Genomic DNA, 26,891 nt, shown 5'->3' with positions numbered 1-26,891 from the left:
ACCAACCGGTAGATGGATGTCTAAAAATATGCAGAATGACCTGATTAGACAGAATGCTTATCAGGAGGTCACAGATGTAGAAGACTAAGGTTGTGCAGAGCAAATGACTCAATGACTCATGGGATTTGTCAAGTGTATTAATAAAGGAGAGATTCAGATTTGTGTAAGTATCTAAATATAAAAATTATATCTTTTATAAGAAAGGAAAACTGTATCTCATTCACTCTACTCATCTGTCCTTTCACTCACATGCACACACATTGACAGAAACTGTGGGTTGAATGAGTAAATAACTATAAAAATATAATATAAAATAATTGAAAGTGCTTATGCAGTTATTGCATTATGGTACACAACTTCCTGATATGTACCGTATTTCTCATAACTTATGGTATAACCTTCTCATATAAATCAGTACATAATATGGATGAAATGCAATTGAATCATATCCATTTAGTGTGGGTGAAGCTTGCCTGCCAAACACACATACATAAATAAAAAAATGACTGTCGTAACTGCCATGAGCTTAGAGCAAAAGTTACACTGTAAGACATGGGCTGTATTAGAAAGGGTTACCCTATTTTCTAACAAAGCGTGGTATTAAACATGTTAGCTAGAATTAAGTTTAAAAAAAATCACCATCTAGCTAATAAATAATTTGCTAGCAGACTGAGCACAATGAGCGCAATTTTAACAATGAATGAATGATGTTGAGCAACAACTGAATGGTGAGAGAAATGCTGTGCATGGTCAATATAACACTAAAGCTATTAAAGTAGATTTTACGAGATAGGTCTAGTGATATTCATATTTGTTATATTGGCAATTGCCTTGGAAAATCAAAACCAATTTCATTGTAGCTAATGCCCATTAGCTTATCCAATTTATTTGTCCAAAAAATATAGTTTGTTTGTATTGTATTGTGTGTTGTATTGGGTGATGTATTCCTTCTTTACAATGAACATGACACTGTGGTTTATTTTGAGTCAATCCCACATACAGTACATCATCTTGCTGCCATAAATACTCACAAGAGCACCTAATACGTATGTACTAATCCGCTGCTGAAAATAGTCCCTATCAAATGTGCCTTTAACTAAGAAAATAACACCAGGCTCGTTTTTTACTTACCTTGTATGAAATACTCTTTCTGAGCTTTACATCTTATAACATTGACATTAACCAGTTGGAAACCTGGGATTTCAGTAACTCCATATCGGCACTGATATCCATCAACACCACGGCAAACTAGGTCCAGATGCAGTTGCTCAGTGAACAAGCATGCACAACATTTGTAGTATTATTACCCGTAGTTTTTCTGGAAGTATTTCTGATGACAATTAGCCACAAATAACAGATGTTTCAAAGTGCTAGCTGTCTATTTTACAGAATGACAAAAGGATTGTCGTTACATTGCTTTTGTTATTTGTCATTTTTTGTTGTAGTTTAGTTGTGTATATAAGACTACCAGATACTTGTAATTATCTTCAACAAATAAACAATATGTAAAGCAGGTGTTATATGTGGCCCATTTGTTGTTTAACCACAAATACACACTGTAAACACAGATGTTTGTTTGCAATGACAGGTATGGACCATAAAACATAGGAAGTGGTTAGCAAACAGGCTAAAGTTTTACACTCAGATGATTCAGATGTATCTCTGAAATGTGCATTAGTATTAGGTTTTCCATTTATCAGGTATTCAAACCCTGACAACATCTGCTCAGTATAAACCCTAGTCCAAAAAAACTTTACAAAAGGATAACTAATTTCTTTAACAGCTGGGCACCATCGTTTTTAGGAGGCATTACTCAAATAGGAGTAAATAGTGCATTTATGGGGGACTATTTTCTGCGGTGGATTAATACACAGTTTGTGCCATCCTGTGTTTTTATAACAGCAAGACAGTGAATGTGGGATTGACTCAAAATAAACCACAGTGTCATGTTCATTGTAAAGAAGGACTACATCACCCAATACAACACACAACACAATACAACAAAACAATATTTTTTAGACAACAAGATTTGTGGCTACAGAAGAATAAGCTAATGGGCATTAGCTACAATGAAATTGGTTTTGGTTTTTCCAAGACAATTGTCATTTAGCTTTAGTGTTATATTGACCATGCACAGCATTTCTCTCACCATTCAGCTGTTACTCAACATCATTCATTGTCAGAATTGCGCTCACTGTGCTCATTCTGCTAGCAAACTATTTATTAGCTAGGTGGTGATATTTTTTCACTTAATTCTAGCTAACATATAATACAGAGCCATGTTTATTGTAGTGAAGGAACATGTCAAAATGCAAGGATGTGGCTCACTGATGTGTTTTTTTGTGTCAGTAGGATCAGTTTATTGTTGCTTTTGTTATTTTCACTGGTTTTGACACAAATAGATCACCATACCTTTAAAAAGTACAAACAAAAAAAACATGAATATGAATACCTGGGTGACAGCTGGTGTTTTTGTTTTCTCTGTGCACTGGCCTCACTTTTCACCATTATAGGCTATGCATTTTAAACTGCATTTGTATTGCAAAGTCTCTTGTGGCTTACACACTTTTAAAGAGGAAGTACTTACTTACTTCAGGTCTAACATTAGATTCAGATGTCAGTGCAATTGTGTGAGACTCTTGATAGCCAACAACAGTCAAGAGAGCCTTGTGGAAAATATGAACTAAAAATGAGTCTCATTGCTTCTTTATAATTAAAATTACATTCAAAAAGGCTGATTAAAGAACTATGCTATTGAACATTTAAGCAACTTATATCCCAGTGTATAACATTAGAGGAAGTAATTGTTTCCGCTTACCACTATTTTAAGAAAAAAAGACTACCATCATGCTAGCCCTGATGCATGGCTTAAAACGGATAACTGCTTGAGCTGCTGAGTGTGACGTATTGGATTTGTGTATGAGCTCCACACAGAGACATTTATTCAAAAACTCCTTTAGTAAATGAATAGTTAATGCAGCAATGTGGAAATAAAAAAGCAAACAAGTAAACACATTGATATTATCAAAATAGATTTTATTCTAGACCTTGTGATCTGAGTGATATTACAACAGTCAGATCAGGAGGCTGCGGGCTGCAACCATGCGAGTGAGAGAGAAAGAGAGTACAACATAGGTGAGGGCAAAGACAACACAACAAAGAAAAAACAAATCTGTAAATTGGTATTTACATGTTCTGTGTTATAATACATCAACAATTAAATCCGGATTTTATTTTTTATTTTTGTTCATTTTGAGTAAGTAGCTACAAATAAATCAGAATTACAAAAGTTTTGAGAAGTACAAAACCTTCAAGGGCTCTCAAACATAGCAAAGATAGAATTAACGTTAGTACTTTCGGTAGGAACAAAAAATAGCAAACACACTTGAATGCAGTGTAAAAAGCTTATCGTCTAAAAACAAACCATTATAAAATACCATTCCACTGTCATAGACATCATTTGAAATAGTGTCTTTGTGGTACAGTCCAATCACTGTCGACTGTATTAAAGCAAACTTCAAAATAGTCTTTAGCATCAGTACAAAATTTTTTTTCATAACAAGTAACATTCTGAACAAAACCTCTGAAATGTCCGATGACGTGTGTGTTTGTGTGTGTGTATCAAGCCGTTAGGTGTTAAGTTATGGCTGCGAGATGAGACCTGGAATGCCATGAAGTTGGCTTGGTTCGACTTCGACGTACCCCGAGGAGTCAGACAAGATACTATTCCCCCTTTCATCCCACTGGAACGCTGTATTCGCTTCCTGCATCATTTCTGATTCATCCTTAAAGAGCATTTTAGCATTAGATGTGTCGACAATGGCTTGAATAAACACACCTCCCTGTTTCTCCATTTTTTAAAGTGCAAAAAAAAAAAAAAACCTACAAAAAAACCAAACCAAAAAAAAAAAACCAAACACCTTCGGTCTTCGATGGGCTGCTCTTTTAATTTCGCTATGACTGTTTAATGGTATTTTATAAAAAAGAAAACATTCCTCATGGTCACGACCCCTGGTGATGCACGAGAACATCACTCACGCGCTATATTTCAAGCGTTGTTAAAATCCACCCTTAGCATACGAGTGGCATACAAAAAAGAATCCCCTGTGATAGCACAGATATATTCATATATATTATATGCAGATACCATGTTACATCAAGTCATATGCTGCAAGTCTGCTTTGTAACGAGCACAGACTTGCCTCAATACGCCAACTCTGAACACTACAAACAAAAGCGCTGTCTATCCGTGCATAGGCCAGAAAATAGCCTGTCTCCAGAGACTGTGTGTGTGTGTGTGTGTGTGTGTGTGTGTGTGTGTGTGTGTGTTAATGCTGGGCAACAACTGCCTGACAACAGCAAACCAAAGCAGGGGCTGTAGTGTGTACTGAGGTCGACACTGGACAAGAAAAGTGCACACCGACAGCGACGAGTCAAAGTGGACGTTTGAAGCCGACTGAACATTTTAAACTCAAACTGTGATATGACGTCCAGTGTCGTCAATCAGCTGTTTCACATGTGATGTGACGTGAGAGAATGTCGAGTCACGTTAAACGCAGTGCGATTGAAAAATCCCTGCTCCCGCACAGGAAGTGAAACTCCAGATAATGTCCTGATGTTTAATGACCGATCATGGAAACAGGACACAATTAGAACAGTTAAGTCTGATTATCATTCAGCATTGGTTCGCAACGAGCCATGGATTGAGGAAACAAGCACAATTATGACTATTAATTGTTTACGTCAAATGGATTCAAGCGGTTATGGGCCTGCTTTCCCGGACCTAAACCACCCACCTTCCCCCTTTCTCTCTCTCGCTCTCTCTTTGCCCACAGATCCCAGACGATGCACTGACGCCAGAAATGCGAGCTATTGCTGTGCCATTTTGCCTCACTAATGAAACAAAAGCACAGCAGTCTCTTCGAAGCTTAAGACACATTTCCAGGATGAGCTCAGTTTCAGTGACGGGAAACTGAGGCTGCAGCGTTGATGTCTGATGTTGTTCTGCCCAGCACACTGTTAGAAGATAGAGATTGACACGGTGTTTAACAGCTAAAAGAGATTATATCTCAGCCTTGAGGTTTTGAATTCTTTAGAGCTCTATATTAACCTGATGAATTGTGAACACCTGAAAACCATTTCTGAGAAGCTGCAAACAAAGGACAGCTCACCCTTTGATTAACTGTTTTACATTTTGTTAAAAAATGGCAAAAATGGAACAAGCCTATTGGATAAAAACAAACCATTTCATCTTCTGAGCTATACATCTGCATTATTGAGCCTTAAAGAGCGCCAAGAAAGATGAATGGTCTCCTAATGATCAGATTTTAACACCTATTGTAAAAGACAAACAACTCTCAACCCCCCCCCGCCCCCCCCATCTCTCCCACCCCACATGTGATATAAAACCTACAGAGATCGGTAAAATCCAAATTCAAAACAACAATGTCCACAGGACACCAAATGCTGACATATGCAATATGCACACACCAACAGAGAACAAAAAATCTGTAAAATTCTGGTACAAAGGATAAAAAGAGGAAAGCAAGAAGGAATCCTGGATGTTTTGGTTTATGTGTGATGGTTCCAACAAGTTTGTACAGAGTGAAGAGATGCTTTCTTCCTGCAGGTCTGTGAGAGCAACACAAGTGTTCGTATAGACCTGTTTTATGTCCGATGCATGTACAGAGGAACTGTATAGGGTGAATGTGTGGTCCTTAAATGTGTGTGTACATATGAAGGGAGGGGGGAGCGCTCTGTTTGGCTGTAATGGCGGGCCATGGCATCAGGTGGGACTACAGCAGTGTGGTGGACAGGCAGGGACAGTCAGTCATTTTGGCTATGTACACATTCGTAGTCGGTCCATGGCTCCCCCAAACGAGTGTCATTTCCTCAGGTCTAATACACAAACCTGGAAACAAGAAAGAGCAGAGGGTTAGAGACGTAATTCAACGCTTTCTACTCTCTGCCATGTCAGGTCTGTTACTGGCTTTATTTCATCAGTACCATAAATCATTCTTTTTGTGTGTCTGTTGAGGTGAACGTATATAGAAAACCTGCCTGCACGTTGAAAGCCAAAGATTCAACCCGACCTGAACGCTTCATTCCAACTATTTTTTCTACCTTACCGATGAGCTGATGTCATGAACGGCTGTCTATTCCGTAGACTTAGTCGCTAAGGTTGTTGCTATGGTTTTTTCATGTGTTTGCATTGCCCACTCACATATTTTGGATCAGACTATGACTAGAACATGTACAGGTGTATTTGAGGGGTTGACATTTTGAAAAAATAAAAAATAATGAAATCCTTCTACTAGTTTTAAAACATTTTTTTATGAAGCTACCAGAGCTGGCGGGAGTCTCCTGAGGGGAAGCATCCCAGATCTGAGCAATCAGAACATAGTGTGCTCATAGGGAGGGGTGCCTTAAAGAGACAGCAGTTAAAACAGCCTGTTTCATACAAAGGCTGAACTGAGGGGCTGCATGAAAGGCCAGTAAGAGTTAAATTAGTCTTTTGAACTGTAATTTATGCAAAAATATTCCAGTAGAGCCGCAGATTAAAAATATAGATCTGTGAATGTGCATAATATGTTTATGCACATTTAAGTATTTTAGTTCCTTTCACACATACAAGCTTCATCAAGGTCCCTCTGTCTCATATGATGAGAGAAATTCTTCCTTTAGTCCTCTGTAACGTAAGTGTGTGCAAAACCAAGAAGATTGTATGCAAACATTTTTGTGAGCATCGCATTAACAAGAAATAAGCAATGCCATTTTTTTCCACTTTATGGAGGTATTAACATGTAAAATGATGGCACACAAATAAAAGCACAGAGTAATAATACTGTGTTATTCATTACTTTTATAGCAAGACATCAGATGCTTCAAAACAAGGGTATAATGGTGTTTACCACACCCATACAGTGTGATGGGTTATGAACATCTTATAGGTGTGTCTCCCTCTGAGAGAGCAGCAACTCATTTCAGGCACTAGTGGCTCTATCTAGTGTTAGCTGATGGCACTGCAGAATCAGCTGTTACAGTTTCAGTTCTCACTGGCTTCACGGCTGGCTTCACCAGAAACAACAGACATCACTGTAATTCACTCACACTAAATCTTAGTGTTGAAAACTTTTCATTATAAACTAGCTGTATGTCAATTTTGTAAATCGCCCTGTTGCTGGCAGCATGCTGAGCATCAGTCGACAATGTCACGTGACTGGTCTTTAAAGCTATGTGTACATATGACACCAATGAAACCAGGAATCCTGATTTCAAGTGAATTACTGAAGTTTCATCTCCAGCAGAGCAAAGTTTGACCTCAGTGTTAAACTCTGATTCTGACCACAAGCATTTTATGGTGTCATCTCACCTCGGCCAAACTTTTAACACACATGGTCGACACACAAACATCTTGGGGCACATTGCTGGTGTGAATGTTGTATACAGAGGTCTGGGTTACGGTTAGGGTTAGGGGCCGCTACTTTCAGCAGTGATTATGATGTGTGAGGTTAAAAAATGCTCAGGCGGAAAAACTTACAGATCCATCTGATGCGCTGGCTCCTACTTTGTCCCCTGTGGCGTTCCAGCACACCTCGAAGATCCCTCCTGTCCCTCGGTAGCTGTGGACTAAAGCACCAGTCTGAAAACACACACGCACACACACACACACACACACACACACATACACACACGTTAATAATGACGGGCAACAGCTTTGTCATATGTATTTATGCCACAAGGACATGTATGTTTATTAGTACGTGTGTGAGATTATTATCCCAGACCTGAGTGTTCCAGATGTGGACACATTTATCGAAGGAGCCGCTGGCGAGGTGTCTGCCATCAGGGCTAAAGGCTACGCTGTAGACGGGCTCCTGGTGGCGGGTCAGTGTGTGGATACACACCCCGCGCTCCACGTCCCACAGGCGCACCGTTGAGTCAAATGATGCACTGGAGAGGGTGGAATAAGTGCCGGAAGCAAAGTGTCATGTTGCATGAAAATGTACTGCCACGTACCACACTGTGGGCTACTCAATTACCCCCCCACCCCCCACCCCCTCCCCCACCCCTACCCACGACCACCACCATTATGCACCATCCATCTCCTAACTCTGAGAGAAAAAACAACACAACGGATAAATCAATACATCCCGGCAGAGATGATGATGATGATGGTACCAGAGGCCAACAACACACAAATGTTTTTCCATCTTTCACTAAGATGCAGAACTACCGTCTTTCAGTAATGTACTGTCAGTTCTGCTCAGACACCTCATGACTGTGTGGTTGTTTGATGGTAGGCCCACTCTGATCTGCCTGTTGTTTCTCCAGGATCTGTTCAGCCCCTGTGGCATCTTTTACAAACATGTCTGAAAAGTATTAAAGCTGACCGTGTGGCGACTCACGACACACTCAACAGTTTCATAACACAAGTGAGTGCAACTGAGGCATCATAATCTACTTAGCTGATCAAGACCATCAAGAGTCCAGACTAAACTTTTTATGGCAAACTGAACATGAATAATGCATGAGGAGCAAACCCTGAGGTTGCTGCTGGTGTTATCAAAGAACTGCTGCTCAAATTGGATCAAAGCAGTGGAGTGAGAACTTGTGCATGTTATTAAAGATATTTCACTTCATGCCCTCTGGAAACACTCAATTGTCTCCAGGCAGCTGAGTTTTAACCATGCTGTAGACAGGACAGAGATTTTTACTCCAAGTGAACAGTGCATCACAAGGTGGAGCTTTGCAGTCTCACCTGGCCAGCATGAGGTTGGCGCTGGGGTTGTTGGTCCCGGGGCCGGTGGGGCTCCACTTTATGGTGTAGATTTCTTTACTGTGGGCCTGGAGGTCATGGACACACGAGTCCTGCTTCATACTCCAGATCTACAAGGGGGAAAAAAGTGATCATATGAAAACAGTGGATCAACTGGCAATTAACACAATCAACATGTTTTGTCTATATTCACAATTCACAATAACTCCTTGTTGTATGGACTGACCTTCAGTGTCATGTCATCAGAGCAGGAGGCCAGCAAGCTGCCAGTGGGATCCCACTTGATAGCGTTCACCTCATTCTAAAGCAAATAATAGGAGGGTTAGACAACAAAACTAGACCAACAAATATGACTGATGTACACAGGCGTGAATACGGTACATGTATACAGATATTCTTCTCAAAGAAACTCAGTAAATGGTTAATAAAACAATGTCCTCCTTTATCAGTTTGTCACAGCAATGACTCTCCAATCTGGAAGTTGTTAAGGAACAGTAAACCTCAGATTATAAGCTAAGGAGAGCCAGTGCCAGGACTTGTATGAGCTATCCTTTAATGCTTCAATGTACTTGGTGGCTGCATTTCTTATTTCTTTCCCTGTGAGAAAGTAGCGTTCGCACAGGACTCCTGTCTTACCGTGTGTCCCTGGAAGGTCTTGACAGGTCTGTCCTGACCCAGCTTACACACATGGATGCACATGTCTGTGCTGCAGGAGGCAAACGTGTTGTTGCTCTGCCAGTCTACATCCAGAGCAGGTGCTGTTGGGAGAGAGAGAGCTTAGAGGTGGGCAGGTAAAGACAACATGAATATGATGGACAGAATATCTTTAGAAATGTTTAATTGCCATATTCAATCTGATAACATGCAGCTAATGTGTATCGTATTTCTACACACACTAAAAAGAGTTGCTTCTAAACATACTCATATTTTAGGGCTTAACCAGTAATACCAAATAATGCGCAATTTGTAAAGTTAAGCATATGGCAGTAAAAGATGTCAAATACAGTGTGAGAAAAGATTTGATGACACAAAAAAATGAATTTGTTGTCACTTTGGTGTCAGTGCAGTTCAGCAAAAGGTAACATCTGTCTAAAAACAGAAAGACTGTAGCATGAAAAGTCATGTGGAACAATGCAGCTGACTCCTGTCACTCACCCGAGTGGAAAGGAAATTGTTGCTTTGCCTCTCCCGTGTGAGCGTCCCAGATAATTGTGGTCTGTGAGAAGAAGGTTTCCATTATTCATACTAAACTGGCATCGCTTGTGTCAGGAAATCAATAATAATACCACATTAAATATAGAAAATGTGTTCTTTTTCTCATTTCGGAAATGTTAAAAATCACACTCAGTTGACCTGAAAAATGTGCACAAACACGTCAGTGAAGATATACAGTGAAGCTAATGTATCACTAACATAAAGCATTTTTATATCACCATGACATCAGTGTTTATGAATGTATTCATGCGTATGCTGAAGGTGACACTGCTCACGTCAATATACTAAAAGAACACTAGATGGCAATGTTTAACAATGTCCAAAAATGCTTGTTTATTGTTAGGTTTTTTTTTTGACAGGAAGTGAGCCTGTCTACCTGACTTGTGGTGAAGATGCGCCCCAGGCACATGTCAGTCAGTCCATCACATTTTTTAATGGTCTGCGGACCCTGACATGAAGCTATGCTGAGGACAGTGCATCACATCTGCATGGACCTCTCTTTTACCAGCAACACCATCCACATGCAACTATTACTTGATGCATCGATCAACAGAAAATGAATCGGCAAATAACTTTGATAATCTATTAATCCTTTGAGTAATTTAGTAAGAGATAATGGAAAATAATTGGTGGTTACATAAATTCAAGTTTCTGTATGGTGCATTACAATAAACTGAATATCTTTGCATTGTAGAGGGAAAGACCTTCAAACATGACACCATAGGCTCTAAAAATAACTTTTTAATACATCTTATTAACAAAATGTTTAATCTAGAAAGTAATCTGTATTAATGAAATAATCAATAGTGACCAAACGCAAAGGACTTCTAAGGTTCTTTTCACATCCTGGGAAACGGTTATTCTGTATCATGTTTTACATAACTCCTACTTGTTAATGTTATCCATTACATTGGCGTGTTTTGTAGATCCATAAATACTTACAACAGGAAATACATCACAGTGAGACAGTGAGGTACTATTTCAAGGGGGCTTTAAAGTGGAAACTCTAATTAAAATGTCAGGAAACATTTGCATAGAACAAGAAACATTTATCACCTTTATTCATCTCTTAAAAATTCAAAAGGTAAAATCAATTTGTCTCACCTTGTCTACACCAGCACTGAGTATGAAGTTTCCTTTCTTATTCCACTTGAGTGCAAATATAGGACCTTTGTGCTGGCCCAGAGTACTGGCCAGGTTACCTGAACATAAAAAAAGCCTGAATCAAAGAGGGAAAATGTACAACCATCCTTAAAAACTGACGTAGAAGTAGCTGAGAGGCTTACCGTCTTTTGTCCATATTCTAGCAAAGCCATCATACGAGCCTGTCGCTAGCAACGTACCCTCACTCTGAAACAGAGAGTTCTCATTAGCATGTAGTCAGCTGCATCAAATCTTTCTTGGCCATTTGCATATTTTGGCACACAACTGTGCTTTAATTCACTTTCTTAATTAGCACGACTCACATTGAGGACCAAGTGTTACATGACATAAAATATTAGTGCTGATTTGGCATTAGGCATTCACTTTTACTACTGAGGGAAAAGTAGTCTGCAGCTGAGCAGCATAAAAGGCTTGTGGGAGTGACTCGCCCCCATATATCTGGTTGGAAGGAATGCCTTTAGCAGAAGTAGCGGTCACAGGCATGCACACATACACACACATACACATATACACACACACACACACACACACACATACACACACATACACACACATACACACACATACACACACATACACACACATACACACACAATTAGATTACTAAAATCTGCAGTCACTGGAAGAGGCACACACACAATCACACACTCACATTCCAGTCTAGTGAGGTGACGTCTTTGTTGCTGGGTACGTCCTGGCCCCCTTCCCGTATGCAGTGCCTCAGAACCAGCTGGGTGGATCCGCCTGTGCTGTTCTCGCTCAGGTTCCAGATCCGTGCTGTCGAGTCCCCGGACCTACCCGGGTTAAAAACACACACACACACACACATGAAAATTGGCTGACTGTTCAAACCAGCACTGATAATACAATAAAACTGACCAGCATTGATCTTGAGTCGGGTTGAGGCTTGAAAGCAGTTTATTGAACCTGAACCCGGGATATCAAATCTGAAATATTTTGAAACTCAAAACCTTTTCACGTCATCTATTGGAAGAAAAAGAACATTTTAAAACCCTTAAACTCCTCAACTCTTGCGTGAGTTGCGAACATATTTGCCGTCTATGCAGTCCCTCTTAAATTACAGGACCATACTCGAGATCATTTTTATTTTTCTCCATTTTCAGTTAATTTGGAGAGGGGTGCCCGTGCTTACAAGACAGGACTATGCACACACCCAGCGGACTACTCACCACTGCTAGGTAGCTACTTTGATAAATGAATACTAAATTGTTGAATTTAGAAATCAGCAAGGTCCCGGACTTCAATCATTTTTTTCCTGCTGATAAAGGCTTCGATTGACGCCCTATGTAAATGACACTAAACTGTTTATTATGACTCATTTTAGGGGGTGGGATATTTAGCTTATTTTCCATCTGGCTGCCGAACACACCAGGAAGTCAGAGCGGGTATAAACACATGACATTATTGAAGCAAACAGTTGATTCAGTGAGTGGATTTGTTTGATTTTGCGATTAACAAATCTGCGTTTTTCAAACTTGGAATATGCAATATTGCAATACTTGTGAGCCAGCCGTGTCAACTAAGGAGCACGTTATGTTAACAGAACTTAATCCTACTCTTGAGGCTGTGTGTCTGGTTTCACTAAAGCCAAACAACAAGTGATGCGCACCGCCCAATCTGCATCATGTAATGTTTCAATCCCGACATCAACCCATCAAAACTGTACAAGGCTACATGACTTCTGAAAGACCTTGAACAACAGACCTCATAAGTCCCTTCTAAGTCGACTGATCTGTCAGCAGAGTCTTGGTTGAGTAATAACTGCTCAGACGATTAGTTGTTCTTTATGGGCAATAAGCCCTGAGTCATTAGTCGTTACTGGAAACAACTTTGCATTTCCAGCATTGCAGTAATAATCTGAAATATGCTTTGCTCTTTCATAAACACTAGTTTGTAAGGGATTCTTCTGCATGATTACTCTGGAGAGGGATAATGACACTGGGTAAACAACGATTTTATTCAACAAAGATTTGCTTTGTGGTGATCAATTTGAGAGGATTTATGAAAAGAAGCTCACTCATCTCCTTCCCCCTCCACAAGACAAGGTTGCTTTTTTCTTTATCTTTATAGAGAAATATTTATCACCTTCTGAGAATTAGACTTAGATCTTCTTCTTGGCCGCAAACGGGACCAAAGGGACCATTTAAAAACAAACGCTGCTGTGTGTTTTAAAATCAATATGTCTGATGGCTGTCATTACAAAGGCATTTCTATTAAAAAGGTATGGTAACCTAGAAACTCTGTACTGACCCAGAGGCGAGGAGATCGTTCACTGGGTTCCAGGCACAGATAAAAACTTCGGATTCGTGCCCCCTCAGCACCACAGCTTTGCTTTGGGGGATCTCCACGTCGCGGTCCACTTCCATCATCTCTGAATGGTGATCTGCAGGGAGGACAGAAAGAAGAAGAAGAAAAAAAAACCCTTTAACTAAAAATCAGTATTTATGAACTACTGTCTCGCTGTTCTGATGGGAAGGAGGGCGCGATTGTGATTTTCAATGGTAATGGAACCAGATGAAATGAATCACTGCTTTCCAGTAAAATAGCCCATTACTGTTGAAATGAATAAGTGCTGCTTCCCACGCTGCAGCCTTAACTTGGATGACCTGGGAAAGTATATTAAAAGGCCAGCCAAGTAAATTGCAACCAACTTAAACAGTTTTTTATTGGATAGCTGATAGCTTAGTTACAAACAGGACATGGATCAATTTATCTCTCAGTAGCAAGTTTTGTTCAGATGCACAGTGTTAGTCTGATTAAAACATGTTGAGGGGAAAGCAGAGGCTGTGAGGGAAAACAACTGAGCAAACCAGACCACATTTTCTGAAGTATGAAGAAAACACCAGAGACACTTTATGTAATACCATGCGAGCCACAGACATTTTACACAAAGCAAAATCCCAAAGCTGTGCTGCAGCTGCCACGGGAACGGGCGAGTGAACACATACACACACACACGGAAACTGGAGGCGGTGAGCATGAACTATTACATGATTTTTATTTTTTTTTTTTAAATACTGTAATTCAAGATTCTCATACTGCTCAACATTCATTTGCAGCAATCTTTTGTCTTTTTGCAGCATAAAAAACAACCCTCCCTGACAAAAAGCATCCCATTCACACACATTGAAGACAGAAACGTAATGACATAACAATAATCCCGTCATACAACTTCCACAACATCAATCAGACCGCGTCGAGGCATTTAACTCAAGAATAACATCCTGCACAAGATCATAAAATATGTCCACAATGTGGTCCACCAGTTTTTTTTTCGTTTCTCCGCAATAAACACGAGAAAGCACAGCTGTTTATGTTGCGGAGCTGATTCAGAGAATGTTTACAACTGCAAGCTTGCTTACTGGCTAAAGCGTGGGATCCGTTTTCCTCCCCGTTGGCGGCGCCCTCTCCATTCTTGGTGTTTCCCTGGGGCCCTGTGCCGCTGCCGCTGCCTGCTGCCGCCTGCTGCTGCTGCTGCTGTTGGGCCAGCTTGTCCCTGTAGGCCTGCTGCCTGGTCTGGACCACATCTGGCATCACAGCGTCGATCAGAGACAGCGACTCGATGGGCCGCCCGTCAAATAAGGTCCCATCCTACACAAAAGACATTTCAACTTTGTACAGTTTGCACTTTTATTCTAATAAAATGAGAAATGTATTGTTAACGACTAGAGGTGCCACGGTTACCGCAGCAATGCCATCATGTCTGCAAATTTGGTTCTTAATGAAAACACTGGATTCATCTTATATTCAGGTTCTAGACAATTACATGTTCACAACATCAGGTCTTCTTTTTGAAAGGAAAACGACTCCTACAGCATTATGGGTTGTTTAAAGACTTACTGCTATTCGCTAGCAAGAGTCTTAAAGTCTGTTTTCAGTGAGTGTTTTAGAGTCAGTGAGCCATGAAAGTGTTTCGTTAGTCCAGTTTTACCTGCAGGACTTTCTGAAGGCTTGTGTAACATTTCTTTCTGTAATGTAGCAAATAAATTCATGACTGAAAATAAGCTCAAAGCATCTTCTGACGTCTTTACTGCAGAATCTAAATAGGTCAAGCTGCCAAATATCACTGTGATAGATGATCAGGAGCTCAAAAAGACAAACAGGCAGTTGTATAAATGCTAAATGCCACTGAAAATAATTTTTGACTGTTTCCAAGAGGCTGGTAGGAGTGTATGAGTATGTTACTATACCATGATGCAAGTTCGAAAAGAGGGGTTTGTTTTATCATCAGGGTCTCTTTATATTTGGGCCTATATGGTACATAGGAACCATTTATTTTATATTTTTTAAGGCACCTACTGCTTTGAGTTGAATGGCTTCACTAATTTGTGCAGTAAGGAAAAAAACAAAAATCTATAATGCAGCAGCTCCGTAAACAACCAGACACACTACAATGTAAACAACAGACACACTTACAGCTGACATTGCACCGTACTTGCCAGCATACTGCAAGGTTGCACCAATTAGTAGTTGGCGATGTGAAGGTGGCGACTGACCTCATTGATGCTGACTTCAGCCTCCACATACTGCAGGCCCTTCTGGATGATGGAGATGAGGGCAGCAGGGGGCACCAGGGCTCCATTGATGTTGGACTGGCTGATGTGGCTCTCTATGCCAAAGGTGAACGCTGAGTGGGAGAAGCCTGGAGGAGACGAAAATAATTTGGAAAGTAGGATGGAGTTTAATTACCGCGAGCCGAGAGCAGCAGTGTATAATATTACATTTGAAAATGAAGGGTTTTTTTTATATTAGTGAAACCAGCATGACGGCATGCGGCGAGGTATTTACCAAAATACATTTTTTTGAGTCCAACCTACCTGACTCTTGCAGGTATCTGTAAACCAGGAAATTGACCTCATCACTGCTTATGCTCATTTTTACTCCTGGTGATTAAACCATTGGGTCAGCACAGGATAGGAGCCTGTGAAAGCAAATGGTAGAGAGGAGAGTCCTGCTTATTAAGAGTTGATCAAATTGAGCTGAAAGAAATGTGTAGTTTCATCACACATTTTTGCATTAGCTATCACCCAGAAACATAAACGTATGGTTGAAAAGGTGACGTGACAGATCAGAGAGCTGAGCCTGGTGTATAAAAGAGCCGTCACACACCGGGGATGATGTTACACTACAAGCTAACGACGTAACTCACTACCGAACTGGCACACATGATGAAAACAGAGAACAGGAAGCGGTTGGAAAACACACACACACACACACACAAAAACAAAAAACACACACATCGCCTCGCTTGACCTAGATCGTACAACTTCAAAACAGTGTAGACAAACACAAGCTGTGATCTGCCATTTTGATAAATAATGACGTTTTGTACCCGTCTGCTTTTTGGTGGCGGCAGACGCCTCCAGGCTCTAAGGCAGGGTACCGGTTTCCATTCATTAACCTACAACTGGAAATAATTACAAGCCCCCTTCATGAGGAGCTGGGTACTTTGGGCTAAAACATCTGGAATAGAAGGACTTTAAACCTCAGCAAAAACAGATCGTACACCGCTTGCGTCCGGGCTCCGGCTATTTATTCATGCACAATCTGCACTGTTTAAACGGGACTGTGGAAATAAACAAGGGGTCTGGACAAGGGACAGAACCTCCACTGTTTCCATCATGCCAACCCACTGAAAGAGTCAACATGTCTCCTGTCGCATCCCAGAGGCTGCGATCCAAGACCAACTAAACCAAGGGGCCTGGAATCCTGCAGAAGGTCTTCGGCAAACCCCTGAACAAGGTGGTCGCAAAGTCCTGACGGTTCAAGTTTCCACGGTGAAGCAAAAATCACAGCAACTCAACGAATGTCTGAATGAAATCACAGCTGACTAACACTCTGTTGAAGATGCAATAACTGTAAAATACAAGAAACAAAAACAGCATGAAATCAACGAAAATAATCAGCTTTTTTCCCGCTGCACTTGAAATGTACATATAATGTTATGATGCATTGAATGCACTAAAAGCATCGGTAAGCATACAAAGATATCATATCACTATTCTTCCATGCTAGTTTTGGAGACTATTTTGCAGGTTACTGAACAGTACTCAAGATTTTAAAAAACCTTATTATCTAACACATAATAACAGAAATGTGTCTTAGGTTAGGGGCTCATGAACAACATAAACTCATCGACGTAATCATACACTCGTGAAAGACATTAAAACAATATGAATTCTATAAATAAATAAGAGCAGGTGTGCAGAGGTGCATTAAAAAGTATTACTATTTGGCTTTGTTTAAAATGAATCTTTTAGTAGTAGCTTTTAGTAAAACCAGCAGGATGTGCACTAAGGCTGCAAAATTAAAAACTACATTTGATTGAAAACACAATATGGGCAACTGTAATATTTAAATTGCAGGAGGTGCAATATTTACCATTTTAAATGTAGTACTGCTGTGCTGCAGAGAGGTCCGGGCCCACACATCATATTCCAAACAGGACATTAAAACTACTGTAGATTTCACCAACATGCTACTGAGCATAAAACCTGTGAGCTAACAGGAGACGAAGCCCAGAGAGGTGGCAGTCTACCAGCGAGGCCTGAAACAAGCGCTGCTGCTCAATGTTTTTGTAGCATTTACCGTTAAAAACAAACAGTTTGGGCTCCTGATGTGTACCGTGCAGATAGTTTGTTCTGCTGTGAACACTGAAGCGCAAAACTATCCATGTCTCTGGAAAGACAGATCGTGGAGACATTTTCCTTTTTCATGGTCCAATATCGTCATAGGGCTCACCCCTATCTAATACTCTTGCTTACATGACACTCGCCTGCTTTCAAAGGGCGCCCTGCAAAATGTCATCACCATGCAAACGACGCAGGAGCAGTGAATGAGGTCAGAGCTCAGTTACAAGAACAGGTCGGCCAATTTATCCGGGTGACATAATGTCCGCTGTTTGATGAACATCAGTGCTGATCAATAACTCCATCTGTATCACTTTTGCTACTTAAAGACAAAATGGAGTTTAATCCTCTAGGGGAGCGATATAGCTGCTGAGTGGACACAGTAATTACACATCATCGATCATTCATGTTGAAGTCTATATTAAAGTTGATCAACTTAATACTTCGGAACCGCGACTCCTAAATATTCGAGGCGATGAAGTAGCTGCCTGACAAACCCAAGATTAGCTCAAGAAGGTAGAAAGTAGAGCTCTCCAAGATACAGTTTACATTCCAGTATTAAACTCACTGACATTTGTCTCACATTACCAGACTTAAGTCCACACTACGTCTACTCTGTGCCAATGTAGGTCTGGCACTGAGAGCGCCTGCATGTCTTGCATACATAACTGAGGATGATGCCTGGTACAACCTTGTTTAAGTAGCGATGAAATAAGCTGGAAGAACTTGTCCAGCAGCAAGATAGATTGTCTTGTTGCTGGTTCACATCAGTGTAAAAGTTTGTCATCTTTTGATTCTGAATATATTTGTGTCAAGTGTATGTTTAACTTTTTATGTGATTTTGCATAAAATTTAACAGGAAATTCTGAAATGAGCAAAAAAAGAATTAGAAATGAGTTTGCTGGAAAAACTGAGACGTAAGCCAGATACAAATGCATCTACGATCATTTGCAGCATGCAGCTTATCTTAGGAAGCAGCGATCAGATTTGTGAAGATATTCTCCAAATGCTCCACTGCAAAACTGAAGCGATGTTTGGGTTCAAGCTGTTTCTCAGCTGCAGTTTCCAGCAGATTTCAACATGGTCCCATATGATACAAATTTCTGCTGAAAGCCAAAGTGTACTGAATCAGTGCCGCACTTGCACTGCCAAACCTTGTCCAGACCCACCAGAGGTACAATACAGCAATTGTGCAGCGAAACGACCAAACTAATAACACAACTGCCATCAATCCCACATTTCCAAAACAGAACTGAAACAGCTCCAGTGTCTTTCTGCCTTTTCAATAAGTGTTGGTCTGTGTTGAAGCCACATTAACCATTTGTCCTACATATACTGTACCCTCAGCTCATTGTTGAAACATCTGGGCATTCAGGATGCTCATTACATTTATATGAACGCTAACACTTCTGCTGGCAACTGATTAAAGTGAGTATTATGATAACTGCAACTGCTAACACATTAACTAGGTTACATTAGTAATTATTAAGGTGTTTTCAAGCAGTGCTGCTGTGACTGCTGCCAGCCAGTGTCGGGGTGTAAAATAGAGGCAATATGACACAAATAAATGTGTTGCTGACTAATATTTTTTTCTTCGAAATGCTCACTGGCTCAGGTCAGATTAAAAAAATTAAGATAATGTTGCTCTAAGATCATTTCTTCTTACTTCTACATCGGTTCACTGCTGGTGGAGAGATGTATCATTCAAACTTGGATACTGATAAAATTAGCTCATGTATCATTTCCCTTGCTGTAGTTTATGTGGCTTAATCACACCAAGCTGCTACTTCAAGTTGAAAAACATCATCAACCACAAAAACGCAGCAAATAAGTGTTAAGTTTACACTGGAAACAATGGAGGGTGCAGCATTAACTGCTTGCTGTCTGAAAGCACCCTTGGGGTGAGTCCGTCTCAATAACCAGGCAGACATGTTAATCATCCTGTCCCTCACTTTAGTCACTAGTGTACACTGTCCTCCCACTGGTGAATACAAAGCAATCATCTTCTCTATATGACTCCTGACACATGAACATGAGATCAGATATCAGTGCAAACATTAAGAAACAAGAAGAAGAAAATGAAAACATATGTAGGTGAATTCAAGAAAAAAATAAAAACTGAGATACATTACCCATGTGATCAAGCTATCTTCAGATGCGCATCATTGCTCTGTTGTTCTCAGCAAGAACTCACAGCTCCTGAAACGAAGAGAATAGAAAATGACCATCCCGTCTCATCCACCTCTGGAAAAACACTTTTAGATCACATTAATGATAAAGACTGGAGTGTTTCTTCAGAGTGAAATCACCTGCACTCTGACTGTTAGAAGAGATTATGACAAAGTAGAACTACATTTTTTATCATTTTGACTAATATGCCTATGAATATATCAATAAACATGAAACGCAATCACTCATTTCTTTCAGTTTTCTCCTCGGCCTTTTTACACATCACTAAACCTCCTTTAGTAATCTGCCTTTAACATTTTTTTGCACATCATTACATATTAAAATCTTGGTAAATCAGCATGACAGACATACAGGAAGTGCCAAATAATTCACAGAAGTTGGGATTTCCTTTTGAGCACTGTGACAAATGACTTAGACCAGAATGGACATGTTAGCAGAGGTGTGTCAGAGAGTAGGTGAAAAGGCAGCCAGAGGAAAGTGTTATGTACAATGGGGCGTGTCACCAATCAATGAGAGAAACTGGGTCAACATTGTAAAAAGACATAGCAGCCAGTGGGATATCTGTCTGTACTATGCACAGTGTAACTATCTCAGCAGGACTGTAATTAAAAGGGAAGTATGCCAATGTGTTATAAAAAAAAAGAAAAGGAAAACGAAACACAGACGTGGCGTCATTAGTCTAATTTAGCAAAGACACGTTTTAGACGCCTTTAGTATCACCGCACAGCTCACTTCAGGTATTAAATAAACGTGGACCAATAACTCTGGTGTCTTACTATCATTTTAAATGCAACTACATTCAATTTTTGTTTTGCCGCGTTTACAGTAAAAAAAAAAAAAAAAAAAAAAAGTCGCCTGTGTATGTGCAGGCCTACTTCTGTTGTTCCTCTTCAGCTCAGGTTATGTCACCATGTTGATCTATCAGAAGCTAAATGAACAAGATAGCATGGCATGTTAGTTACTTGCCCATCCCCCCACACACACACACACGGTGGCGAGTGAATGGGGCTCAACAAATTACAGTGTGTGTACATTAACCGACACGCTGTTTGTGGTGTGTAGTGTTAAAGTCACCAGCACCAGTTTACACCAATGAATGACTCAAAATGCTGTTTATTTCTTCTAAAACTACCGTGAAATAAAATAGCACGTCCACTGTTATCGGCGGTGTAACACAGCAGCGTATTTGTGCAGTTAACTCGTTACTGTTGTGTCCACATGTCATAGGTCACTACAGAGTGGATGTACGGAGAAATGGGAACAGGCTTTATCTGCACTTGCCTACTTAGTAAACTGCAAAGTAAACACGCATTGCTTTCGTCTTCTTGTTATTGACTTTGCTAATTGGTGTAATTAGTAGTTTGTTATTTACAGCCCATGTAACGGTGTCCAGACTGTGAGCTAAGTAACATTAGCCAGGCAAGGCGGTCTCACATTTGGATCATTTGGTGTGGGTCATCAACAGTTACGTTAGCTACCAAAGTAACCTAGTTAAGGCGATATACGTGTTAGCGTTATATTTCACTTTATAACGCACTTGGATGCAATAACGTTAAAGTTAGCGTCTTTTTAAAAGCATTTAAAATGAAATCGTCAGCTCGCTATCCTTCTAACCTGCTAACAAGCTAGCGAGCTAGCTAACACTACCATGCTATGCTAATGACAGTGTCGCTACAATCTCGTACCTACTTGGGTTAAACCTTTCAATAGACGATATCTTCCACAGCTCTTGTGTTCAAATCAGACAATGTTATCTCTTTAATCGATTGGAAGACTGATCGTTTTCGCACATAACGTTACATCAACTATCGTGAGGTTATAATATTAAAGCTGAAGCCAGGCGGTAAGAAGCCAGCAACGGCTATTCGACACAGTGGGCTGACTCGACATGCGAAAATGAGCTGCCTGTAAATACTGTTATTTCACTGAAGCTCAATGTAAAGATTAACCCGTGACGGCGGCAATTTATCCAACCTCCTCTGTCGAATAGTGTAACGTGTAGCTCATGTAAGCACCGTTGCTTTTGGATGCACCATGATAAAAAAAGCGTGTTTTTTGTCTGTTTTCTAGCGAGCGGAACTATAATATATCGCTACATCGGTAACTAACCTATTTTCGAAAAGCACCAAACACCACCTCGTGATATGCAAAAGATGAAAGCCGTCCTCCAGCGGTGATTAAATATTAGATCCCGGTCCGTTTGACAGGTTCACAGAAAAATGGAGCCACATTTCCTCGTTGAAAACCGACCAATGAGATGAAAAGGAAAAAAAATACCGAGGCCTCTGGAAGTTTGTCCCGCAGCCAAGGACCAGTCATAACAACAGAGTGCTCGCCCATCCCCCACTACACCTCTTTTTTGCTTGTCTGGTCACTACTAGCCATGGATTAATGACACCCCACCCCCCTATCCTTTGCTCAGTCATTCAGACTGGGAAAGTCAACAACAAGCTTACATCATCATTGCAATCTGTGTTTTACACAGATTTTTTTTTTTTTTTTTAATTTTTTTTTTTTTTATACCTTGATAGATAATCCATAATAATATTAATTTCCCCAATGCTCCCAATGAAGATGATTGCGTGAAGATATTCAAACTGTACCCAGATAATTAAAGATTCATGAAATATCAGTGATTCACCTTGACCAAAAATTGGGTGCTGACCTTCATGATTCAATATGATGTACCCTCTATCACAATATAACTTGTGCACATGCGATCAGTGACTGCCCTCTATGTAAGTGGCTGCCTCCGCCTTTCCTATGTGAGATGATGACATACCATGAAATGCTGAATCGGGGATCATTACATTAGTTGTACAACCACAGCAACTGTGCAGCATATTCAGTACATCCTTTGTTGCAGGTTTTTTTTTTTTTAACCACAAATGTAAGAATCTCTGCTGGGAGCACAGATGCACTTACAACATCCTCTCTTTATCTCTCATCATCTTTGCATTTTCACGTCTCCACAAACACAAGAAAACGAAAGAACAATTACAACGGCGGTGTGTAATTACGTGCAACAAATAACGTATCATTGCAAAAACATGGCTTTGCATATCCTCTTACTCTAAGTCAACATTGATAATATGGCAGAAGTACAGTATTTGCATGCAATCAGATAGCAAAAGTCGAAAAGGTTCAAATTTGTTTGTATATCCGCTCTATGATCTAGTCTACACACAGTGTTGCTGAGTGATGGATTTGACTGTAGCAGGAGCTGCAGTCCATGTATTTCTTTCCTTTGCTACCTCCCAGGCCCTGAGCTGTTTGATCCACCCACTCAATTATTTCAGTGCTCATCTGGCCCTTTGTCAACATCCTTGCAACTCATCCACCAGAGACCTCCCAGTCTAATATCCTGTGCCACACAATCACAAATATGGATGAGTGATGGGGTCTTGCAATGCATTATAATCTCTTCACATAGAGCAAAAACTGGGAGCATGGTCTTGATGGCAAAAACATCAGCACTTATGTGGTTTGGATTTTGATAGGCTTCTACTTCAAACAAAATACTGCAAAAGCGGCTTCAGTTTTATTGCTGTTTGCCTCTATTAGTTCAATTAAGAGTGATTTCCTTCATTCTGCCTCGCTTCTTTCTCTTCAAGCCAGGAGAAACTGAAATATGTGCTCCATCGCTCCCACTGTGTGAGGGAGCTTTGGCTGCCAGAAAAGAAATGCGAGGCGAATTCCTCCTTTCTGATGCCAGGCTTTTACACAATTTATGATTCACTCTAGGGGCAAATATTGTGAATTGACTCACCTCTTCTGTGTGACTGAAAATCCTACTCATCCATTTTTACATACACTTACAGTACATGCACATACTACTGCCATACATGAATAGAAAATACATCTCAGCCTAAATTCCTAAATCTTAAGTGCTGATTAGTACAGTTTCCTTCTATAAATATGAGACTGGAAGGAGTACAGCAGTATGATATCTGTGTGGAGGTGGGGAACTAATCTGCAGGACAATAACACAAGGTTGCTAGGGATGCAAGCACAGCGGCAACACTGATAAATATGTGCTGGACCTGTTGGCATTGTGTAATTGCTTGGATACAGCCACACAAGTGGCAGCGAGCTTTATCAACTGCCCTAGCAACAGCAGCATCGCCTATTCATTTTCGTGTGTGCTTGTTGTTTGTGTGTAAAGAAGAAGAAATAAAATGACCTGGAGATTACTGTAGAGGCTACATCTGAGATCTGGATAGGTGGTGTAAGACATTTGAGGCACTGCCTAATTTTCTCAGAAAAGATGTTATGCTATCAATATTAACAGGATATCAGTGATTCTTTTTTAACTCGTAACACCATCAGAATATGCAATGCCTGCTTGGGATTCTCTGTTGCAAGTGCACAGCATACAAACTCTGACAGGCTGATGATTTGGAATTTCCTTGTTGAGGGTGCAGATGCATCTAATGAAAGATCAGAGGCATGATGAAAGATATGCACAATGGACAGTCCCAACCTTCCACTCAATTATATCTTTCAGCAGAGTGATAAACAGCAGCACTGGTGACACTGCACTCAGCCGCCACATAAATATTAATAACTCTCCCTGATATGTAATTCATTATAACATCAATTCATATTGGACAAGACCAGCCTGACCTAATAAGTGTTAACATGTCTGACTTAAAATTCATATCGCATGCATCATTAACAGGATGTGTTGAGATGGCGAGCGGCAGAAAAAAAGAGGAGAATGGAGCAAAGAAAAGGGACTGCATCTCTGCTTTACTTGCCTGCTCAGCAAGAGCTATTTTTAGATCCGGAGAAACAAAGAAGCAGAATCGCCTTTCATCCCCCCCTCCATCATCTCCAACATCGTTTCACCTCCAAATGTGGCATTCGAAGACAGTCTGCACCTCTTTGTAGCTATGTTTAGGCCTAACCTCAAATAAATACTAATGCCTTTCCATGTGCCCTTGAGTCTTTTTTCTCCTCATCCTGTTATAATTGTGCATGTTTTCCTCTGCTGTCTTACTGTATGCAAAGGGAATGTTTTTCTTTTTTTTTCAAAGCTTAATTAGGCTATAATTGAAGGGGGCCGAATCTGAACTAAGAGGCCGGATGGAGGTCTGGAGTTCTTCAGGGAAATAGTCTTCTTATGTGCTGGACTCTCTTCTCAGCAGCTGGATGGGGCTCACAGGAAGTGAAGTGATGGACAGTGTGAACCTCCTTACACAATCTGATCTGCAATGAGGGACAGACTTTCATAATCACACGCACACCAAGGAGAATGAGTAATGACTGCAGCCAAGAAGGCTCATCAGCTGGGGTCTGCGAGGGAAAATCCGCCAGCTGGTCAGACCAGAACTATCCTGGAAATGACTGCCTACAGAGAGGATTTCATTGTTCAACACAAAACAATTTATTACCTCTTTAGATTAAATTTGCTCACAAAATGTGTCACGTTACATATTTTTGTCGTGGTTCAAAATGACTTGCTTCATCTGTTTTTCTGACCCCGTCCATATGAGAAGATGTCCAGTCTCAGGGGACCCATGGACACTGCCAACACCTACATTTAGTGTGTTCATTTGCTGTAGATCATCTACAAATGAATGTTTCTGCAAATCATGTGCGTCTTTAAACAAAAAAAGATATAAAAAAATAGATTTATGGCCAATGCGTTCATCAAATTAGCCTTCCCGAGGTGATTCCCACCAAATTTCACAAATATATATTTATCTTTTTTCCTAAAGAAAGCATTCAACATGAAATATTCAAGCTTTCCATGTGAGTTGTTGCTTTTAATCAGATTGACCTCTAGAGGAGGTAACACCCCCACCTCTAATTTCTCTTTCTCCAGTTTCTGAGGTTGCAGAGACACCTTGTGGTGAAATGTAGCACAATTTAATAGTCATGGTGTCCTGAAGCAGTTTCTTTCAAGCTGCCTATACATAAGCTACTGTACATTTGTGACATGAAAAGGCAGAGGTGTTTTTTTAAAAATAACTGGCCCTGAATTACTCTATGGATGTGCAGCAGTGTCTGCAACAGACATAGCAATGGGCCCACACGGGAGCCCTTCATAGTCAGTTATTTGGAGATACAGTGGAGATTCATTGTGCTGGGACCATCTCATTTTAAGCCTGACTGCATTGTACAGGGAACTCATATTACGTACACAGGTATGGCAGGCATCCTGTTCACTTGGGGGTAAGAGTTTAAATAAGAGGTAGCCAGCTGCTGTCCCCGGGAGCCCAGACCATGTTGGAGAGCCACTGCTGACAGTTGTAGCCAAAAGTCTGGATTATCATAACAGACCCAGCGACAAGAGGTAGGACCTCACAGATTGGACATATTATCACTGCTATTTCAACTTAGCACTTGTTAGTCATACACAAAAGCTGGGACTGGACACACATATCAGACCATGTGGTTAAAAATGATCCAGCACACGACAGAAGCTCAACACACAGCACTTAGCTGCCAGTACAAAGGATTTTAAATCTTACTGGTCTCATACATGTGAAATTGATTTATAAGGGTTCTGATTTAGCTATGTGGGTAGCTAGAAAATGCACAAGACTACATCACTGACAGGAACAGACTCGTGACTGTTTGAGGACCAATGGGGCAGTGAACATCTGTAAAATCCATTTAATTCAATCATGAATGGATGACTGGGTTTTGACATTGCATTGTGTACAATAATGTTAATGGCATGTACAATGTGCATATTGAGACATGCAGTTTATTGTGTCTCACACTGTTCACGTGATTCAGTTGCTAGTTTGTCGCACTTCAGGTAAGTGTTTACTGCCTGTGGGGTGCTGTACATGACTTTTAAAAGGCAGCAAACACTAAGGCACCTGACAGGGAAGCAATAATCACTGGAAGGACAAGGCAAAAAATACATCCTGAGACAT

At 40.5% G+C, this 26,891-nt stretch overlaps 1 protein-coding gene across 5 annotated transcripts; it reads right to left on the bottom strand.

Annotated features, from left to right (window-relative positions):
* Positions 1-3,025: 3,025 nt before the first annotated feature.
* LOC128368756 (F-box-like/WD repeat-containing protein TBL1XR1) lies at positions 3,026-22,259 on the bottom strand. 5 transcript variants are annotated; one of them, XM_053329626.1, is made up of 16 exons: positions 22,108-22,259; positions 19,941-20,007; positions 15,997-16,100; positions 15,676-15,821; positions 14,542-14,770; positions 13,430-13,562; positions 11,811-11,952; positions 11,281-11,344; positions 11,099-11,196; positions 9,935-9,995; positions 9,416-9,537; positions 9,006-9,080; positions 8,762-8,889; positions 7,788-7,953; positions 7,541-7,642; positions 3,026-5,911 (listed from the first exon to the last, which is right to left on the bottom strand). In XM_053329626.1, exons 3-16 carry the CDS (start codon positions 16,052-16,054, stop codon positions 5,885-5,887), a joined length of 1,551 nt encoding a protein of 516 aa, XP_053185601.1. In that variant the 5' UTR covers positions 16,055-16,100; positions 19,941-20,007; positions 22,108-22,259; the 3' UTR covers positions 3,026-5,884. The 5 variants fall into 5 exon arrangements, with proteins under 5 accessions (XP_053185601.1, XP_053185602.1, XP_053185599.1 ...); XM_053329627.1 differs by having other exon boundaries at positions 22,135-22,155; XM_053329624.1 differs by lacking the exon at positions 22,108-22,259 and adding an exon at positions 21,688-21,838.
* Between the last annotated feature and the right edge of the window lie 4,632 nt (positions 22,260-26,891).

Source organism: Scomber japonicus, chromosome 12, assembly GCF_027409825.1.
Source record: "Scomber japonicus isolate fScoJap1 chromosome 12, fScoJap1.pri, whole genome shotgun sequence".
Lineage (NCBI taxonomy): Eukaryota > Metazoa > Chordata > Actinopteri > Scombriformes > Scombridae > Scomber > Scomber japonicus.
Note: the sequence above shows the minus strand (reverse complement) of the source record. Positions and strands in the feature narration are given on the sequence as shown.